General features: G+C 33.9%; 1 protein-coding gene across 1 annotated transcript in view; it reads left to right on the top strand.

Moving 5' to 3' along the window:
* Nucleotides 1-20,369, top strand: part of LOC129002535 (uncharacterized) — a 57,623-nt gene that overhangs the window by 35,138 nt on the left and 2,116 nt on the right. Inside the window, exons 10-18 of the mRNA XM_054430406.1 lie at nt 1,014-1,110; nt 1,718-1,897; nt 3,055-3,200; nt 5,136-5,312; nt 6,306-6,433; nt 7,959-8,100; nt 8,824-9,092; nt 11,054-11,200; nt 12,323-12,506. Of these exons, the coding sequence (XP_054286381.1) occupies nt 1,014-1,110; nt 1,718-1,897; nt 3,055-3,200; nt 5,136-5,312; nt 6,306-6,433; nt 7,959-8,100; nt 8,824-9,092; nt 11,054-11,200; nt 12,323-12,506 (1,470 nt within the window). The remainder of the gene's footprint in view (nt 1-1,013; nt 1,111-1,717; nt 1,898-3,054; nt 3,201-5,135; nt 5,313-6,305; nt 6,434-7,958; nt 8,101-8,823; nt 9,093-11,053; nt 11,201-12,322; nt 12,507-20,369) is intronic.

The raw sequence follows: 20,369 nt of genomic DNA, 5'->3' as shown, positions 1-20,369 counted from the left end.
AGATCAATCAGTTGAAGCAATATTTACATGTAAAGAACTAAATAAGAATGCCTTCGCAAAGTAAACACAACAACATCACGCTCCTGTGGGTATTGCATTGACTTTCTGCAGGTGTTTTTTTGTATATGGATACTGATTCTCCCATGAACCGAATAGACAATAGACAAATTCTTTATTCCTCAAAAAAATATACATATATTGTAATAAACATTGTCAAGCTTAACTAGCAATTACAAATAACAAGGCAACAAATATTTGTTCTGTCAAAAGACACATATAATACATGAATAAATGTCACAAAAATACAATATCTAATCCGTCTACAATAAGGCCATCTTAACAATGCAACAAAATAGTTTTTTGACCACCACTGAATCTAATCGAATCAAATCAAATTTTGATGCATCGCACACCCCTAGTTGTTTTATCCGTCCAAAATGTTATCCAGCCAGGGGCTTGGTCCCACGTTGGCAAGTTGTATGTGTTGATAGTGTGTTGTGTGTGTAAGTATATTCCAATGACTATAATATTGTGGTATAATTACCTCGTCAAGTAATCCAAATGATGTGATGTTAGGCTAAAAACCTACATATTTCAACGGCATCGTCAGGGTACAAACACAGTAAAACATTGCTGTCACACGCATACAATAAATAATTAACACGAAACGAATTACGAACATAACATTTAGATAGGCCTATCACACGACGCGGACGGTCCCGGCGCAGGTAGTAGACTCATCTGTGATAGGCCTATCTAAATGTTATGTTCGTAATTCGTTTCGTGTTAATTATTTATTGTATGCGTGTGACAGCAATGTTTTACTGTGTTTGTACCCTGACGATGCCGTATTAACGGCGAAACATGTAGGTTTTTAGCCTAACATCACATCATTTGGATTACTTGACGAGGTAATTATACCACAATATTATAGTCATTCATAGTAATCCAGGGGCCATCAACATGGAATTTAATATATTCCAATCTTGAACGATAATTTGTTTTGTTTGTAGAATAAACTTAACCCTGCACAGAAGAAAGCTATTTATAACATTGCAAGAGAGTGTGTTCAAGATACCAACATGATCCATTTGGTGCACGGGCCACCTGGTAAGTGAATTAAAGTATCATACTACCAGTTTTATAGGTTTTATCTAACATTTTCTCCAAAATGAAGGACTTTATTATTTCCTCATGATTATGAGCCATATTAAAACCTCCATATTATTATTACCTCTGTTTATTAAAAAATCACTTAAAACTTTACAATGATCTACCTGCCAGAATCAAAGAAATTCGAGAATCTAAAATTTAGAAATGCTTTAAAGTTCTCATAAAGTTAATCTTTACCTTACTTAATCATTCCCCATCAATGAATATCCAAACGACATTATCCATAAAAATAATTTACATTTTGTCTGGACCTTTTTCGCACAATTTTTATTTAGTTATAAGAATATTAACAATGTCCCTGTTTTTCCAGCTGTGCTGGAACATTGAACATTTACCCATTTACTGTGACAGTAAAGCTATATTCTATTCTATTTGATATGATAGTTTTGGAAGAGATAGGTAATATATGGATTCTTTTTCCAATCACATTTTTGCTTTTGAACTACATGTTGTCTTTAGATTATAACCATACCAAGGTTTGTTTTGTTTTTTATAACATCTAACAGGCGTAAACATTTGTATAACAGTGTTGGTTTTCACGCAGGCTGCGGCAAGTCTGAGGTGATCACGAACATCATCCTGCAGATGTGGTTGGACTGGCATGGTTCTAAACAGTTTAGCGGCACTTTTCAACAGATCCTTCTGTGTGCGCCTTCTAACTCTGCGATCGATGAACTGGTCAACAAGTTGATCATCCGCAATGAAGAACTTACGCAGTTCAAAGGTAAATCGAAATTGACATGGTTCTGGTATCGAACAACCAAAATCGTGAAGCGCCATATTAGGATTTTCGGAGAAGGGTTAAAGTTCAGCAGCTTACCTGAGAAAGTTTCTAGTCCAGGGGTTAAAGACAGCAAAAAGTTACGGATCACAACAATGATATTTTTTCTAGCTTAAGACTTCTTCAGGGAAGAGGTTGAAGAAAGAAGTCAGTGATTTATCTTCAGAGTTGCCAACCTGTAGTCACCGGAAAAATATGACACTTTTTTTAATATTATACTAAACAAAAAAAGTATTCTGTATTTTCCTCATTTTGGGAATACTTAATAAAAACGAGCTGAGAGGAAAGGTTGAGATCATCATCTTTAACTTTTTCTCATATTATTCAGTGTTAATGAACTTTCCACACAAGGATTAGTCCGGAAAACAGCTTTTTGTCGCTTGCTTAATCAAATGTGATTTCATTATAGTATACTGTTGTATGATACATTTTTTGCCACACTTCACTGTTTTAACAAACTTTCCACATAACGATTTAGTCACAAAAACAACTGTCCTGCAGCCTACCTTATCAAATAGGGTTTCATTATGTAGGGTAATGAGTTTTTACCGGACACCAGCTGATTATATGGCAATTAGTGTTTACAAACAAAAACATAACCTTTAGAGGTTACGAGATCAGAAGTGATAGTTAATCCTTTAGTTGGTGGGAATAGATAACAGATTTATTATTTTTTTTTTTTTGGGTTGGTTTGGAGTAGTCTTAAAAAATAATGTATGTCACTTGTTCAAAATGTGTTTACCAGACCGTTACGGTTATAACGATGGAGATGAAGTCGAATTTAAAATGATACTAGTCCGGAACAACCACACTCGTCTGGTAAACTCCTATTTTCTATACTCTAACTGGCAGATCTCTTTAACTTACTCTCTGATGTCTTATATCAGGACGAAGTATCAGTGTTATGTTAGGTGACTTTTTATTGTGTATCTATTGCTCCTGCACTCTAATCTTCTCAGGTTAACTAGCTGATCTTCATCCCCTTATCCAAAACATCCTAACCATCCACTTGCCTTAAGTTTAAAATATAATCAGAATTAACATATTTTTTGCTTTATAAGTATTTTGGATTTCCGTTTTCATCCACTGTTGTCTTGCAGGTGTTTCCAAGTTTTCACTGGTCCGTGTGGGTGTTGAGCAGAGCACTCATGAGAGTTGTTCTGGATACACACTAGACTCCTTGGCGAAGATGGAACTGAAAAAACTGACGGAGGTGAAAGCAGATGAAAACCAAAAGAGGCTACAGGTATTTAAACGTTTTAAAAGTAAAGGTAGAACATAATTAATTGTTAATATTAAACATGTTGTGTCAAAAATGGTATATACTGAAATTTTTTACTACTAGAGCTAGCAAACACCAGCTCATTCTTTTTCTATATACTTATCACATTAACGTTACTTTATTTAATTGATTCAAGCACCATATAAAGACCTGTGGAGTTCCTAGGATAAAAAAAATGATGAATTATGCATTTTTTTTCTTTATCTTGGAACACAAATATTTAAATTCTTAGTTCTTATAACAATTTTTTTGAAGAACACACAGTAAGGATTTGCGACACACTTTTCCTGCACTGAGAAAATATACATGTGTGGTCGCAACCTTTGGCCTAGATAGCTCAGCCTACAAAAACAATTCCTGGGCTAGGTAAAAATCCCAGGCTTAATAACTAGGTTTTAATCCGAATCTAATGGGTTTGGAGCTTGCTCATACACAGGCACTGTGAACAAGTAAAAAAAGTCACCAGATAAAATCGTGCACTTATCACTACCAGACCTACGCAGATTCTCCACTCTCCTAGGGGGTTGTTGCTGACTTCGGAACTCGGGCTTCGTCCTTACTATACATTAATTAATCCCAGAGTGCTAAAACAAGTGAGTGACACAATAACTTACCAATAACCTCAACGCTTGTTATCAACTGGCGGGTTCTAATCGGCCACTAAAATTCTGTACACATCTCTAATATGCCCAAGCTAACAGTCAAATAGTAGTTCACTAAAAATACAAAAGTTTGAAATATGATGAGGGAAAATGCTTTGACGCATATAGCTGGCCAAGCCTGTAATGTGAGATTGATCAGACTACTCACTAAAAACCCTTCTAAACTGCTCTGTTGGACACATTAGTTCAAGTCATGCCAACATGTGACATAAGCCCTAAGGGTTTGCACCGTTTCTGGCATTCAGGTTCTTTATGACCTACACCGCATCCCGGTCAAGGTCGAGCTTCTTGGCGTGGAGAATACCCTGGATGAAATGTGACACACAAGTCCAATTGTCCTCACCCTCCGCCATAATCGGAATGACCGTGTCCACCGACAGCAATCCAACACACTGTTGAGCCTCCAACGGGTGCGACATTCCAGAGGTTCAGGCCGAGTATGGAATCTTGGGCAGCACCAGAAGTGACACTCATCGTCCGCAGGCCTCTCATAACCTTTTTCCATATATCCAGTTATCTTTGTAACTCCCCTTCATCTGTCCACCATAACATTATGTCATCTGTAAACATCACAGTTCCCTAATCTAACCTTCAAAGGCCTGATACAATCACAAACATGCATAAAACCTCAACTTTCTTTCTCACATGCCTTTTCTGTCATCAAATCTGATTTTGAAATGATACAAAAGCTAGGTTAGGTTTGGTTAGAACAGTTTGATCTTAAAATATTTTCTAATTTAGCAAGTATAAATGGTTACTGAGTTTTTTTTTTAATTTGTCGTCATGTACTGGTTTTGTTTGTTTTACATTGTATGTAACAATACAGCTGGTTGATCTTCCTCCTGTTAAAGTCATCGCTAGAACTTTAACTCGTCTGAGGCACTATCTTAACCGCCCAATAACCCTTTAATTTGTGTTATTTGATCTTGTTTTTTTGGACAATATTACTCTCCATCAAACACTGATTACATTTTGGGATTCTGCTTGAATAATAATAATAATGTAAGTAGACCCGAAAAAATAAAATTTTTAATCGGTGAAACTAACTCTTGGTGACAGATATAGTCTGGCCCTATTGTATTATCAATTGAAATAATAGTATAGAAATAATGGCATACAATAGTATAGAAATAATAGTATACATCTCCAAGACATAAACATGCTCGGTAGTAACAAACTATTGTAATTTTGTATAGTGTCTGGTATAATATAGGCTAACTATGTTTGTTTTTTTTAGATTAGTTTATTGGAAGGAAAAAAACAGAAACTGACCCAAGAACTGGATTCTTTAACAAATAGCAATTATAATTTACCTGGAGACAAGACGAAAGTAGACATGAAACAGATAAGATCCGTAGAAAAGAAATTGGCTGACACCAAAGCAAAAATCCATTACTTTGAAAGCGGAAAAGAGGTAAATTTTAATTTTTACTTATTCTCTATAAGAGTTCCATTAGTATTTTTAATGTTGCCCTTTTTTTTTAATTTTATCTGTAAACAATGTTTGTACAACAATGCATCAGTGAGTCAGTGGCTCAGTCGGTAGCGTCGCGGACTTCAGGCTTAAGGCAGCGATGTCGTGGGTTCGAATCACGGTCACTGCCGAAAACATTTTATCATCACAGATCACCTTTGAAATGTACCTGGAAACTGTAAAAAATGAGAATCGTAGGTAAATGTTGATGACCAGGAAAAATCTGTGAATTGTACAAGATTTTTTTAAAGAACTGGGAAATTTAAATGTTTGTTGAATAGCAAAAAAACTGCCCAAAATCACAGATTTTTCTTGTTTTCGTAATTAAAAATCACGGGAAACCATCTTGAATAATCATGTAATACAAGGGGTTCCATAAAAAATTTTAAAGTTAGCCCCCATTATAGAAAACGGTAGCCATTTTTGAAAAAGTGCAATTCATATTTCTTTTTGTCATAGTAGTTGAATTATTTCATTTAATGTTTTCTCTGAATCTAACAATTTCTGAGAAACCAATTAGTGGCACCCTGTGAGCAAACAAACATTGTTTTGAGAAAGAGAAGAGGTGGAACTTCCATCTCCACGCTTACTTATTGATTGCCAAAATAATATTACAAGAGGCAATTTATTATTCTTTAAATTGACATAGGCTTATTCTTAAAGTTAAGGGAAAGTTTAAAAAAATATATCTCCCTTATAATAAACAATGTTAAAAGAGAACCGTTAGACCATTAAGATTAAAGCTAAGGGTGTTTTAACCTCTTTGGTAGGATATACAAATTTAGTATTTGACTAATTTAACAATGTTCACACACCTTTTTTAAATTCATTTTATTAATACTTAGATAAGTTTAAGTTGTGTTACCACAAAAATACAAAAGGCTTTAATGATGTGATTTAAACACTGTTGTTGATTTTGTCATGTTTTCCCAGCCAACTGAAAGAGAAAAAGCAATTAAGTATAAAGAGTTCCAGTTGGAAATTTTAGAAAAAGCTAACATTGTTGCAACCACCCTGTCATCTTGCTACAACGGAATCATGGCTGAGGCCACCAGGAGAAGGTGAGTTACTAGTGTACATGTTGTTCGAAATCAACCAGTTGCAAGGAAGTATTTACTTAAAAACAAATAACTTATTTAAATATCCCCGCCGCAGCAAACCTGCTGACTAAGCGAGTTTCAACTTGTCTGATTACATATTTACTCAAATATTTCCATAAATAAGACATATTCCCAATTTAAATAACATTAGATTTAATAGTCTTGTTTTCATTACGTACAAAGTACAGTACCTAAAAGTTCAAAGATACAGGTACAGTTCTTTTTATTTAAGCACATAGAAATATATAAAAGGCAAAGTCCTAACGGTTATGGAGATAGTTAAAAAACTTTAAATTTAAAATTCCCATGTTATTCTTATGGAGAATAAATAAACTGTTGTAGTTTGCTTGTTTATGGATATATTTTAATTTAATAAAACTTCACAATTTTGTTTATTTCATACTAAGTTACCTATCAACATTTCAATAAAAAACACCTTGATACCATCCCTGTAGCAGCAAACCTAAGTATTTATTAAAATTAATGTTATTCAAATAGGAAATAAATCTGACAATTTTCAGGGTATATTTTATCCAGCCAGGTAAATGGAAATTCGCTCAGTCTGCAGGTTTGCTGCGGCGGGGGTATTTTTTTAAAATTCCAGTAGGCTATAAACATTGACTATTGGATACAGAAGTTGTTGTATTAATAGTCAAAGCTATAACAATGTAAAAAAAAAACCAAATTCAAACCTTAAGCAAACAAACTTATGACGTACCGTCAACAAATGTTCGATTTATTTTTAAGGTAATGTAATTTTGAACTGCTTTGTTGATTTTTCTAATTCGTCCTGGTAACCCGAAGACTTTAAATAAATGTGCAATATCTAATTTATACTGTACATGGTCAGATTTGCTAGGTTTAATTTAGTGATTTGAATCAGCTGTGTGTACTGTTAAAAGTTGTTTTATTCTATTATTTTAACGCTAAAAAAGTGTATTGATAAATATACATAGGTTTCCTTTAGAATATTTTATTTTATTTTAATGTTTTTAAAATTAATTGAAAACATACATAGGTTTCATTTTAGACAATTTATTTTATTTTGATGTTCAAACAAATTAATTTGAGAAATAAAATAAAATTTTTTATATTACTGAGGCCTGTTATTCTGTGTTTGTGTATTTTTGCGTCGTGATGAAAAGTATCGTTCATAACTCGTACCGAAAGTTATTTTTCGGCACTTGCTCTATTATTCACGTCCTCGGCTTTGCCTCACACGTGAAACACTAGAAAATGCCATTTAAAAAAATGTTACAAAAACAAAACATCTAACTAACAGCAGATTAGGTGACGTTTTACTTTGTAATTATTTTTAAAAAACAATTTTAATAAACACTTGCTACACATTTTGTTTAAGTCTATAAGTTATAGTTGATTATACCAGTCAAACAATTCTCATAGCACCCGATATTTTCCAGCACAAAAGTTACTAAATTTCAATTTGTTAAAAATAAAAATATAACTATGGTTTAATTTGTCCAAGGTTCGTCAAGTTTAACTGTTGCATTGTCGATGAGGCAACACAAAGTACCGAGCCGGATACCCTCATTCCCCTTATGTTGGGGGTGAGGAAACTGGTGCTGGTAGGAGATCCCAAACAGCTGCCTGCTACAGTCATGACCTCAGTGAGTGAATTTAATGATAAATTTAACTGGCTAACTTTAAAAGCCGATTAAGGGGCTTATGCAAATCAAACCAATCTGTTAACGATGTTAACATTGATGTTCCTCTAACCTAAGAAGGTAGTTTTGTACCTTGTTTATTGTTCCCCTCAAACAAGTCGCAAAATGGATAAGATCTTATTCTTCCTATGTTAAATCCTCATAAGACAAAAAACCTTATTTGACCAATACACCCTCCCGTTATCCTGATCACGGTATTGTGTGTTTTATCCCAATACATTACAAGCTGGAAAGATTTATGTTTGTTACAGATTTAAAAGTTGATGGGAGAATTTTTTGTCTTACATTCCTGTTGTAGGGTTAGCTACAAGACTTTTTAGAGAGACAATTCCTTAGTCTCACGATGACCACAGTTGGGTTGTCACAGGACATTTTCCAATAAACTTGGTGTTTACGTACAAGGAATTTATAATTTATACTTATTATATTTATTATTTACTTTATTTATATTTATTATTTAAATGTATGTTTATGTAATAGACTCTCAAAGACTGTTATACCGTTCACATTATCCTTAATTTAACCCCTGCCTATGTAATAACAAAAATTAAATGTCTTTGAAATTGTTCAAGCTACTCAAAAATGTTGTATCACAGCTAAAATTATAGCTTAGTCAATAATTACATTGCTATATTTTCTAACTAAAAAGAAACGTTTCTTTTCTAGACTGCAAAAGTACATGGATTGGAAAAATCCACATTCGCAAGGCATTATGACTGGTGGAAGAAACAGCAGTTGATGAATGCTGACCTCGTAAACCCCTGCCACTTCTTGAACATACAATACCGAATGCATCCAGAGATTGCACAATGGCCTTCGGAATACTTTTACGAGAACAGACTTCTCTCTCCAGAGTTGTTGAGAGATCGTAGCAGAACGTTCCCTTTAGTGCCATACATAGTGCTCAGTCATGACTACAAAACGAACGTCAAGGAGTAAGTGACACCAATCTACACAATAGTTTTTGTGACTCAAAATCTGGAAATTAACGTACTTATTTATAACCAAGAAAGCATAAACTTTGTCATACAGTTGATTTGAGTGAGTTTTCTGCAAAATAAATTCAAACCTGAGTGAAGACAAACGTTACAGTTTTAGTCTACCTCTGGGACTTGGTTTCGTAGGCAAATGTTATTATGAGCTTGATTCCCAAAGTTATGATTTTATTCGAACAAATTCCTCATTTGTCAAGGTACATGTTAACATATTTATTTGTTGGATTTTCATGCAACATGTGTTGCAACATGTGATAAATGGAACATGTCTATCTTTAATGCTTCGTTTATTGAAATACAAAGACCCTACTGTGAAACATGGGTACAACAGCTGATAAAGTGGAAGTGCACTGTTGTTAAATAGTTCTACAGGGTGTCTACCAACCGGGAAATCCGGGAAAACCGGGAATTGTACTTAAATTTTTACTGGCCATGAAATGTACGGGAATTGTCCTTAAATGCCAGACTATGTCCTTAAATTTTTAATGGGCCATAATTTTATTGATCGCTAGTTGGTTAGGAGCACATTAAAGGTTTATCAGATGTTTGTTTACATTTTCATAATTTATTACTAGAGTAATTATGCAATAAAAATCCCATTAACAATCTCAAACCCATTAATATTTTATCACGACAATCAAGTGTCAAGTCAAGTACTTCCAAGAACTGTTGACTCAGCAGCTAGCTCATAAAGTTGTATCACTTTTATTCCTTTACAACTTCTTTTTTTATTACTAGAGTAATTATTATTAGATCCCAAACCTATTTTATCGTGTTAATAATAGCTTTATAATGGCTGTTAAATTTCACTTCAGATTCAATTTGCGCGGCCAGTGCCTAGTTTCATATTAAACATGTAAATAATCTACAGTCTTATTTTGTAAGTTAACCCCTTTTTTATGGACATTTTATCTTTCGTTTCAATTGACAAAACCACAAGCATTGTTGTTTGCATTAATGTTTTATCACTATGTAGGCCTGCTTGGTTTCAAATTATGTCATTGCATTTTCTGTATCTTTGTCTTATATTTTTGGCTATTCAGGTTTCAATGTTTTTTGTTTCCCATATATTTATTTATTGAGTTGTATGCTTTAAGCAATCAAAATCTTATGAACTATAATGATGATAATGACTTTGCTGCTATTATAACCTCATTGTTTGTTACTCAGTTTATATAGGCCCTCCTAAATAATTAGGTTTAGGCCTGGGTATTTTGATTCTTGAAAGAGCTGTAAAATATATTAAGAAAATGTAATTGAGCCTAAGATAAACAACTAATGATTGCTATGAGTCGATATTAACTTTGCAAATGAAAATACAATAATCTTACTCTGTGCTTATTGCTTATTAATAGCCGCTTACCATACCTTGATTTTGTACTAAGAATTGATTAACAGTATGCATTAAAGATTTTTTTCAAAAGTAATCAAGAACCTAACGTTGTGCCAGGGCGAATCATGCCAAATTAATCGGCCTGGATCGGATAAGCTATGTTATGAAGTTTATGTGACGGATGGAGATATTCGTCGCTATCGCAGGAGACAATGATTGCGTTTCTCTGTTACACTATAAAAGCTTTACCTAAAGTATAGGTAGGCCTATGTTTGTTTACTTTCAATAAATTTCTATTTTGTAATTTTTAACTCTTATCTATTATTATTTACTTTTCTCTCTGGTACAACTACAGTGAATAACAAGATTAATACAGTTTGACAAATCAGGAAAATTATTCGGTAGGCCTAATTACACCGACAAAGGTTACGGCAAAGTGTCCTTAAATGTACGGGAATTGTCCATGAATTTTTTATCCAGAATGTAGTAGACACCCTGTTCTAAATTATAAATTGTATGAAAAAAATGCTTAGTTTAAACGATTCTTAGTGTGTTGTTTTGCTTGTAGCTCTGAGTGCAATGATGAAGAAGCTAACCTTGTGGCTTTTATCATCCGTTCTATTTCCAACCACCAGCTGTGCAAATCAAAAAAGATCAGTGTCATAAGCCCCTACAATCGTCATAAGGATGAACTCAAAAGGAGAATGAGCCCCAGGTAAGTTAATAATGTTGCTGATGTAAGAAACATTACAGAAACATACACACCAACATCTCTGAATAGTTTTGATAATCATAAAGTATGTATTACAGGGTTATTTCCTAATAGAGATCAAGCGGCATAACCTGTCTTGTTTAGTTAGACATATTTCCATATCATCTGCTTAACTGGGCTAAGTTGGATGGTAACTAAGTGTTCGGTTCCATTATTGTAGTACATAAACCAATCGTTACTTCCCTCTCCTACTTCTTTGGCATCACTTTACGTTCACAACTAAACTGTGTATCTTTGCAGGATTGACAGAATATAACAGGCTATAATTACAAATTATATGTTGTATAATGTATAGTATAAATTTGTTCAATTGAAAGGCACAGTGACGTTGAGGTACAGAAGAAACATTAAATGGTGGTGTCTAGGATTAGTGGCTGGTATCTTGGGCATAGTCCAACACCACCCCCTCGCCTACCATTGTACTTATTGTTAATTTTTATAGCTCACCAACATAAAAGTCAAAATTAAAATGATTTTTTCTCTAAAGTGTTTCTAATCACAAGTTACCGAGTGTTATGGGGCTATTTTATACCCCCCTGTTGGATGGTGTCCTGGTTGTGCCCTGCCAAATCTGTGGGTCACGTTACGCCTCGGTAAGGACCAATAGCAGAGTTAACCTATGTACTTCGAATCACCTATTTAATCCTGTGGTATATTTTGGTTCAAAGAGGTCTACACCAACTGTTTTGTTACGTTATTTTACCTATGACCGATTTTTAAACCTTTTCAATTCATTTTCGCCAAGGTTCGTACCTTAAACTTTCCACTTGTGTCATAAAGATTATCCTTTTGCAATTTGTTGCGTAAACTACTATTAATTAAATTAATGTCTTAAGAATCAAATCGTTACACAAAATCTATTTCTTAAAATAACAGTGGTTTTTTTTTAACTTTATTTCTATCACAGTATGGGAGATGCCTGTTGTCGTCCGCTCATTTATATTCCGTAAGCAAACTATCCGCACCTTTGGGATACACCCGAGTTAGTAGAAACCATTGACTAGCAAATTAAATTAAAGTGATTAATTTTTTTGAAGTGATTAACAGTGTTTGAAATGTTTGTAGGGAGTTTCCTAACCTAGAAATTGGCTCAGTGGACAGCTATCAAGGCAGAGAGAGCGACATTGTCATCTTCTCGTGTGTGAGGACTGAAGGCGTCGGCTTTCTCAGCGACCAGGAGAGAATCAACGTTGCTCTCACACGAGCCAAGCACTCGCTCATAATCGTGGGAAACTTCATGTCTCTACAGGTAGGCCTACTCATCTCCATCCAACGTTTTTCTAACATACAAAATAATAAGGCAACACTTCAATTGTGTTAATTAATACAATAGAAGCTTGAAAATCCAACCTTGTGCAGCAACAACCCACAATTCACATTCAACAAATTCAGATTTTTAGCCAATTTCCCGTATATGGAATAATCTATTACCATAGGTCTCGTGGTAAAACCTAGACCTAAAAAAAATAAAAATAAAAAAACGAATTCACAATAAATGAAATTTGTTGCTTTTAGATCCACATCATGAAGATTGATTTACCTACCTCAATCAAGTTAAAGTTATAAAAAAAGTAGCCTATTCCATTTTCATAAACTGATTTATCTCTGTTTACAATTTGACTGTGGTTAAGCATTTAACCGAAACATCTGTTCACATTTAAATTCACATCCAAACTGTTATTAGAAAAGATAGTCAGCATCCCTGAATCTTTGAAAGCAAAGGAAATTGAAATTACCTTTTTAGTTACCATTTGTCACTCCGCTAGATTAGGAGCTTTACAATGACACCTCAATCCTAAAAATTGGTTTGAGTAAGACGGCTGGAAAAGGGGTGTAACAAGGAAAACTCTTATTGTATTCAGATAAACAGTAACAAAACTGGCACTTAAAATTTAAAAAACTAGAGGTGGGCCGATACCGATACTAGATACCAAAATACTCTCGATACCAGCGGTATCGAAGTATCGTCGATACTCGATACTTGCCTGTTTTGGGTTCAATACCGATACTGACACTGAACCACTGAATGCTACGAATCGGTGAGGAGCGGATTAAGTCAGTTCAGTCAGAGCGCCGAGCGGGTAAATTGCCGTTGCCGTTACGAATCCTAGCTGTTTGCCTACTTAGTTAAATATACTCGCAACTCGAGTCGAGTAGTAGAGGTTAAGCCGATTTCGTTGATATATGGCAAGTAAATAATAAGAAAGGAAAATGTTTTAGTTTTAATTATAATTAGGGATGGACGAGATTGGATTTTTAGTTCGAGACGAGACAAGATTTTTTATTTCTCATAAAATTTTGAGACGAGATCGAGACGGGATTTCCCTTCTCATACACAACAAGAAATGCACGTTCAAAATTTTTACCTGATTTTGTAACATTGTTAGATGACTGTTTAAATACAAAAATAATGATAATAGGCAAGAATGTTTACAATCTTTTATTAAAAAACATCAGCATAACATTTTTTTTATTAATCACGCCTAACTTATTAAAAATGCATACGATTGGGAAACATAAAGATATCAGTTAGGATAGAGTTTAACTTATCCTAAAATAAAATAAATCATAAAATAAAAGCAATATTAATTTTTATAAAATAGTTAGATACTTGTTTTGACTTTTTATAGTAATAAAACATTCCTCACACTGCTTACACTTAACAAAACTTCTCAAATGTTATTAAAGTAATATTATTAAAATAATTAAAGTAATATTTACATTTAAAGAATTAATTCAATAAGAACGCCTTCGCAAAGGAAACGCAACTACAACACGCTCCTGTATTGCGGGTATTGCATTGACTTTCTGCAGGCGTTTTTAATTTTTTTTTAATTTTTTTTTTTTTATTCTCGTCTTGATAAAAATCTCGGCCAAAAAGAAATCTCATCTCGTGTAACGAGATTTTCCCGAAATTTCGAGACTTGACCATCCCTAGTTTTATTTAATCCCTTAACCCCTTTCAATATTGACATACTAGGCCTAATAATAATCGGCAACCTAGACATCGCTTGCGTCATCCATTTCACTGACAGCGACAGCTGACACTGGGTGATGGTGATAGTGATAGGTAGTGGTGTGCAGCGAGTGCGATGTATTGAAATTTCAATTCGATTCTAAAAAGGGATGTGTCGATTATCGTCATCGATACCACCATCCATTGGTTTCCACTTGGACATTGGTATCGGTTCGGTACCAAGACTCGATTGTCAAAAGTCGATTCCGATGACACCGACACCCGACAGGGATAAATATTTTATTTTAACATTTATTAACTTTATAGCTACAGTATTAGTTTTGTAATCATGATTAGTTTTGTAATCACGGTTAACAATTTTCATAGCCAACTTAGAAACTATCTAGTTCAAAACAGCTACGGTGCCGGTGACACTGTTTAGCTTCAGCTCATTGCACAACCCAATCTACATTTCAAGATGTCAGACTCAACTCATAAGACAACCGGCGCGCGAATGTCCTGCCAACACAAAATTAATTAAACAATGTCTGTATGAATAAGTCAGACATTTAGATGTATTATTTTATTTTTAGACATAGACATAGACAGACATAGACATGTTTTATTCATGAATTGGGTACAAATTATACATGTACATCTCAATCGTCAAATACATTATATGGTCTAGTAACATTTAAATCAAAACGAAAAATAATTAGTTAAATCTATTTTATTCTAAAGATTTAAACAAATAAGTCAAATAAAAGTGCCATGTTGAATGAGATCAGGCAGACAGGAATTCTTCGGTACCGTAAAACTCACCTTCCACCAAATAATTTTTCAGTAGTTTCCCAAAACCATTAGAACCCAACCTTGAACTGCACTGCTTTACTTCTTCAGGAAGCCTATTAAAGAAAAATTGGCCCGAAAAATTTGCATTCCTTTCAGAAAGGGTCAGACGATGACATGGAGTACGAAGATCTCCTCCATGCCTAGTGGGGTATCTATGACATTGACCAACCGATGGAATATCCTTCAGATGATTTACTGCAGACATTATTGCTCTATAGATGAATATAGAAGGCAAAGTTAAAATGTTGTTCTCCCGGAAGACTCCTCTGCATGAATGGAGTGGTGGTAAGCAATTGAGGATACGCACTGCCCTTTTTTGTACGGTAAAGACCTTATCACCATGGGAAGAACCACCCCAGACTTCAATACCATAAGTCATGACTGAGAAAAAACAACCATAGTAGACTTAGTACAAAATAAATAACCTAAACACGTCAAAATGTTCAGTTTCCTCCCTGCAATATTCAACCATTAAACTTTAACATCGTCATCGTCGTATGGTTAGGCTTGCTTTATATTGTGCCAAAAAGTAGGTCCATTATCTGTACTATCTACCTGATTAAAGAGTTTAGTGAAGTTTTAAGTGCTACTATGACACAATGCATTTATTGAAAAATATCATAAGCCTTAGTCCATGTAGATTTTGTAATGTTATAACGAATGGTTAATGTTGACAATAAAAGTATGTAACGACAGTTCTCATTGGTCAGGAGGCGACAATGCACTACCATGTCAGCCAATCGACTTTCGTGTTTCAATGGAGCAAATGACGATTGCTTAGACATCGTTTTATGTGCTTTGCTTATTGTGGGTGGGAAGGGTATCAATAATTTATCGTGATTCGAGATCCGATATGTAGTACGTGTTCGTTTATGCATAATGAGTATTAAAGTATAAAAAAACTAGGTTAGTTACAGATAGGTTCAAAACATTGATTGTTCCGATCCATTTTTGACACCCTTACGGAAGTTATAGTGACGTCGTGCATAAGGGCCAGGCAGGCCGGTTCACAGTGAATCCACTCTGCCGAACCTATACTTTGGTATCATCGGGAACATAGTCAAACACTTTTGTTACTAAATAAAACTATGACATGTTTTATGAAAGCACTTTTTTGGAGATTCTAGTACCTAAACATAATCTTTATTGTAGGCTAAAAGTAAAACCTATCTATTGCCATACTTTTCTCCACAGACGTCGACTTATTCTACAATCTCTTTAAAAAATACCAGGTTTCAGTCAAAATACTTTTGTAAAAATTGACAGTGTGCTGTTTTAACACAGTCATTATGTAATGGAAATCTGCAAGCGACTGACACCGAGGGTAAGGGAGGGCATGTGAACCAGGCTTTAGAGCAAACTTTCTCTTTTCCTACCCCATGTCCCGTTAGACGGTGGGCGGGGTTTCACACTAAATAAACACTCAGTTCACCCACATTTTCCCTCCTCCTCCCTCTCCAATAGTAAAAAAACAATTTCTTTTTTTTTAACTCCAGGTAACTATTAGAAAAATGTTAATTTTACTGTCAGGAGAGGTCCCGGGCTGGGGACCGGTGTAGCGGAGTTAAAAATGTGTTGGCCCTGAAAAGGGCCGTTTGGCCAAGAGCTCGTACGTCACTTGGCGGAAGGGGGTCCACAACCCATAGCCCAAATCTACTCAATAAAAGTGGTATGATAATACCGTTTAGCGTAAGACGCTGACAATTTAAATCGAACAAACTTTAGGGTATAGGTTGAGCCCGGTTCGGTCAACTCTCGAAGTCTTGGCTGTGGTGTTTCTTGAGCCTCCTCCGCGTCCTCCACCGAGGGGTCAAGAAAGTCACAACAGTCAAGCGCTTCCAGAGCAACCTCATCGGGTAAAGGCAACCCTTCCCTTACGTTTACAGCGAACGGGTTCCTCAACATACTGCCACAAAGTAAGTTACGTGTTTACAGTGCGAAAGTTATTGAGAAACAGAATTTTTGGTTTCCATGGTTAAATATTTATTTTTCTCTGTTGAAATAGTGTTGCTAAGACACATTAAATTTACAAATTAGGTTAAACTTAAATAAATCCACGGGCATCTCAGGACCTAGTCTCATCCAAGCAATTAAAATATGACAAGTGTTTTCTGTTTTAAATAATGAAATTTAATTGTAAAAATTTCTAGGACTCAAGATAGAATATTATTTTTAAATTAATTGTGTTTGAATGAATAAGCATTATTGTTCAGCCCTAACTTACTTGTCTTGGGTTGCGAGTTATTTTGGAATGTTTAAGCTGTTTGAAAATAGGTTTGTTCTTTAAATTGAATGGAGTATTCTGCAAAAATCTTTTTTACTAAAAAATAAATGAATCCAATATTTTTGTGTAGCATTCATTCACAGTAGAGAATAGTTTTTGTGGCAGTGACTTATGTCTCTGGTCTGCTCTTCATAGCTCACATGTAGATTTCTTTCGAGAAATTATAGGCTAAGTGATAATCTTGATTAAAAATAAGTGAAAACTGTTGACATTTTCAAGAAAGAAAAGTTAAGAAATAAAAGTGTTAAAAATAAAAAGGTTGTTTGATTAGTTATTCTGTATTTCAAAAATATCCTCATTTATGAATCTGTTTTCAGCTAGACTTGGTGACTTTTTCATATCCAAACAAATTTTGAAGATATATAACTGTTTCTATAAGCCTATTTATAAATTAGAGGAAACTTTATTAAATCTCATGCTTTAGTCAAATTCAAACATTTACAATAGGCCTATTTTAAAATAAACACTTAGTTCCATATTCTTGCAATTGTTTTTTGCAATTAATAATAAACCTTTAACACCAAAATATAAGTTTGATACACATAGGCCTACATATTGTGTTTTTTATGGTATAACAGGTTTTAGTGGAAGAAACTGTGCAAACAAGATAGGTATCGGAAGTATTGGTATCGATAGGTATCGAGAGTACTTTGGTGGTATCGGTATCGGTATCGACAATTTTTGGTATCGGCCCATCTCAAAAAAAAATCAAAAATACAGTATCTCGTGAATCATGTAATCTTTATCAGTAAACAAAGAGTGTCTACACTCTACAGATACAAAATGCAATCAATTGGTAAATCATTTAGAAACAGAAGGCATCAAATTGATAAGCATTTACATTAAAATGTACATTTGTTTTCACAGTCCAGATTTCCATAGTCTGGAGGTAGTTATTTACAGAAACTGTGAATATAAGCATCTATAGTTAAAATCTTGTGATTTTCATTTCTTGCACCATAACATTTTTATCTATTAGAATGAAAAATTAAACTGACGTTTTCTATTTCAAATGCTAGCAAAATGGAGCTATGCTTGAGAAGGTGGGTAAAATTTATATTTTAGCCCTTAATTTCTGGAGTATTTCTCTACTTGTTTTTTATTTCTTGTTTTTTTTTTCAAATTTCAAATCTTATGGGTAGAAGAAGATAATACCATGGCAAGTAGTTGGAACATAGAAATAAATCCTATCGGAATTTCATTTTGTGTTCTTTATAAATTATAGTACTAGCAGGCAATTATATTGTGTTTATCCCTGTTGCTGGAATTCGAGCAATTGCTAAGTATTACAGGCATTATTTTAAAACGAATAACAGTCATAATTTCTGATGACTTTAAAAGATTCGACTCAAAGATTATGGAAATACTCAAGATGTACAAAACAGATCAATATGATCAACATTTCTTGTAAATATCTTATCATTTTTCAAAAGCTGATCTTGTTTTTTAATATTTTCTACAAATAGCCTTACTTATAGCCGCATTAGGCTGTCCATAATAACGATTATAAATATAACAAAAAAATATTTCTATTTCTTCTTCTTGGTGGTGTTCTATGACTTTCCCATGTTTCCATAGTTTGCAAATCGGCTCTTTCAATGATAACTAAGAAATGCAGCAAAGTGTTAATTCAGCTTTCTTTTTAGTATATCAAATTATCCAGGCTCTCTCACTTTTTTCCATTGTAATATTTACGCCAACCCAAATTCAAATACCGGTAGTAAATATTTAATTTTCAACCAAGTCAGTAAATGTTAGTAGCAAAACTGTTAAATTAGCAAACTTATTGACTGTTTACAATTAACATATGTTCTTCTTCTCACTTTTGATTTCTGACAACAGCTGGAGTTTCAAAACAATGTTTGTTTCCCATGTTAATCTTATAGAGCAATACAAAACTTTAAAGAACCCCAGGGCCTCACTCTCTAATTATTTCCGTAAAAATAAAGTTTCCTGCAAAACTTAACGTTACGCTCTTTCCAATGACACCAAAAAACATGTCAATCGGTTCAGTAGTTTCGGAGGAGTAATTGTTACAAAGAACCTGCTTGCGTATTAAATAAGTATAGATAATAAGAAACTGGTAGCAGTTCAAAGAAATTTTTGTTTAAATTGTTAAATATTTTTCAAATTGTTTTCAGCGCCCTCTTTTTAGCATTTGATATTACCATTTAGTTCAGCATTAATAGGGGGTTGAGTATGCACTGAAAAAGTAACACCATTTGATTTATGATTGTTGATGGATCTTAGAGATTACCAAAACCGATCTTGTTGCTCCCCCAGCTGGTTTTTTGGCTCAACATGGGGAGAAAGTAGCACGGGCGACATTTTAAAACGTAATTCAACAATCAATAGTTTCCATAGTAATAAAGATGTATATTTGAGTTTTGTGAGTGTTAAAAATGTATTGTTCGTAATTTTTTGTTTAACCTGTAACAATTTACTTTTAGTAAGGGCATGAAGAAAACAGTTCTTGTTTGAAATTTATCGTATATTATTGTTGTGAATAAAATAACATATTTTGATCTGAAGCGCAGAATTTTTTTAGTATTTAATTTTTTACTAATTTTTAACTTTTATGTTCATAATCTAATATGCTATATATTTTTTAATGAATGAATCACCAAAAGTTTGAAATCATTTCTTGACTGCAAACCAACTTTTAAGTTAAGTAAGCAAAGTATAATGATATAATTGATTGTGATTTCCATAAATCCTTGAGGTATCAACTGGTTTTCAGCATAATATTGTTGTGTTATGATTAAAGCCAGCTTTTGTGGAAAACTACTTGATGAATAATGCAAGCTGGAATTAGTGTAGATAGAGAAGATGCCAATTACCATAATTATATCGTACATATTGAAAAATATTAACTGTCTTGGTACACAATTAGCTCTGTGAAGTGTACAGAACACTACATCTGTGGTCTGATTTTGAAACAAATGGGTTGTGGGTAATAATCCATACTATCTACAGGCGTACTTTTTTAAATTTGTATTTTAATAATGATTTTTCATGAT

The sequence above is a fragment of the Macrosteles quadrilineatus genome, unplaced genomic scaffold (assembly GCF_028750875.1).
Source record: "Macrosteles quadrilineatus isolate MER2022 unplaced genomic scaffold, UCM_ALF_1.0 Scaffold_9__3_contigs__length_116548681, whole genome shotgun sequence".
Classification (NCBI taxonomy): domain Eukaryota; kingdom Metazoa; phylum Arthropoda; class Insecta; order Hemiptera; family Cicadellidae; genus Macrosteles; species Macrosteles quadrilineatus.
The sequence above is the reverse complement of the archived record's forward strand: the minus strand, read 5'-3'. Positions and strand labels throughout refer to the sequence as shown.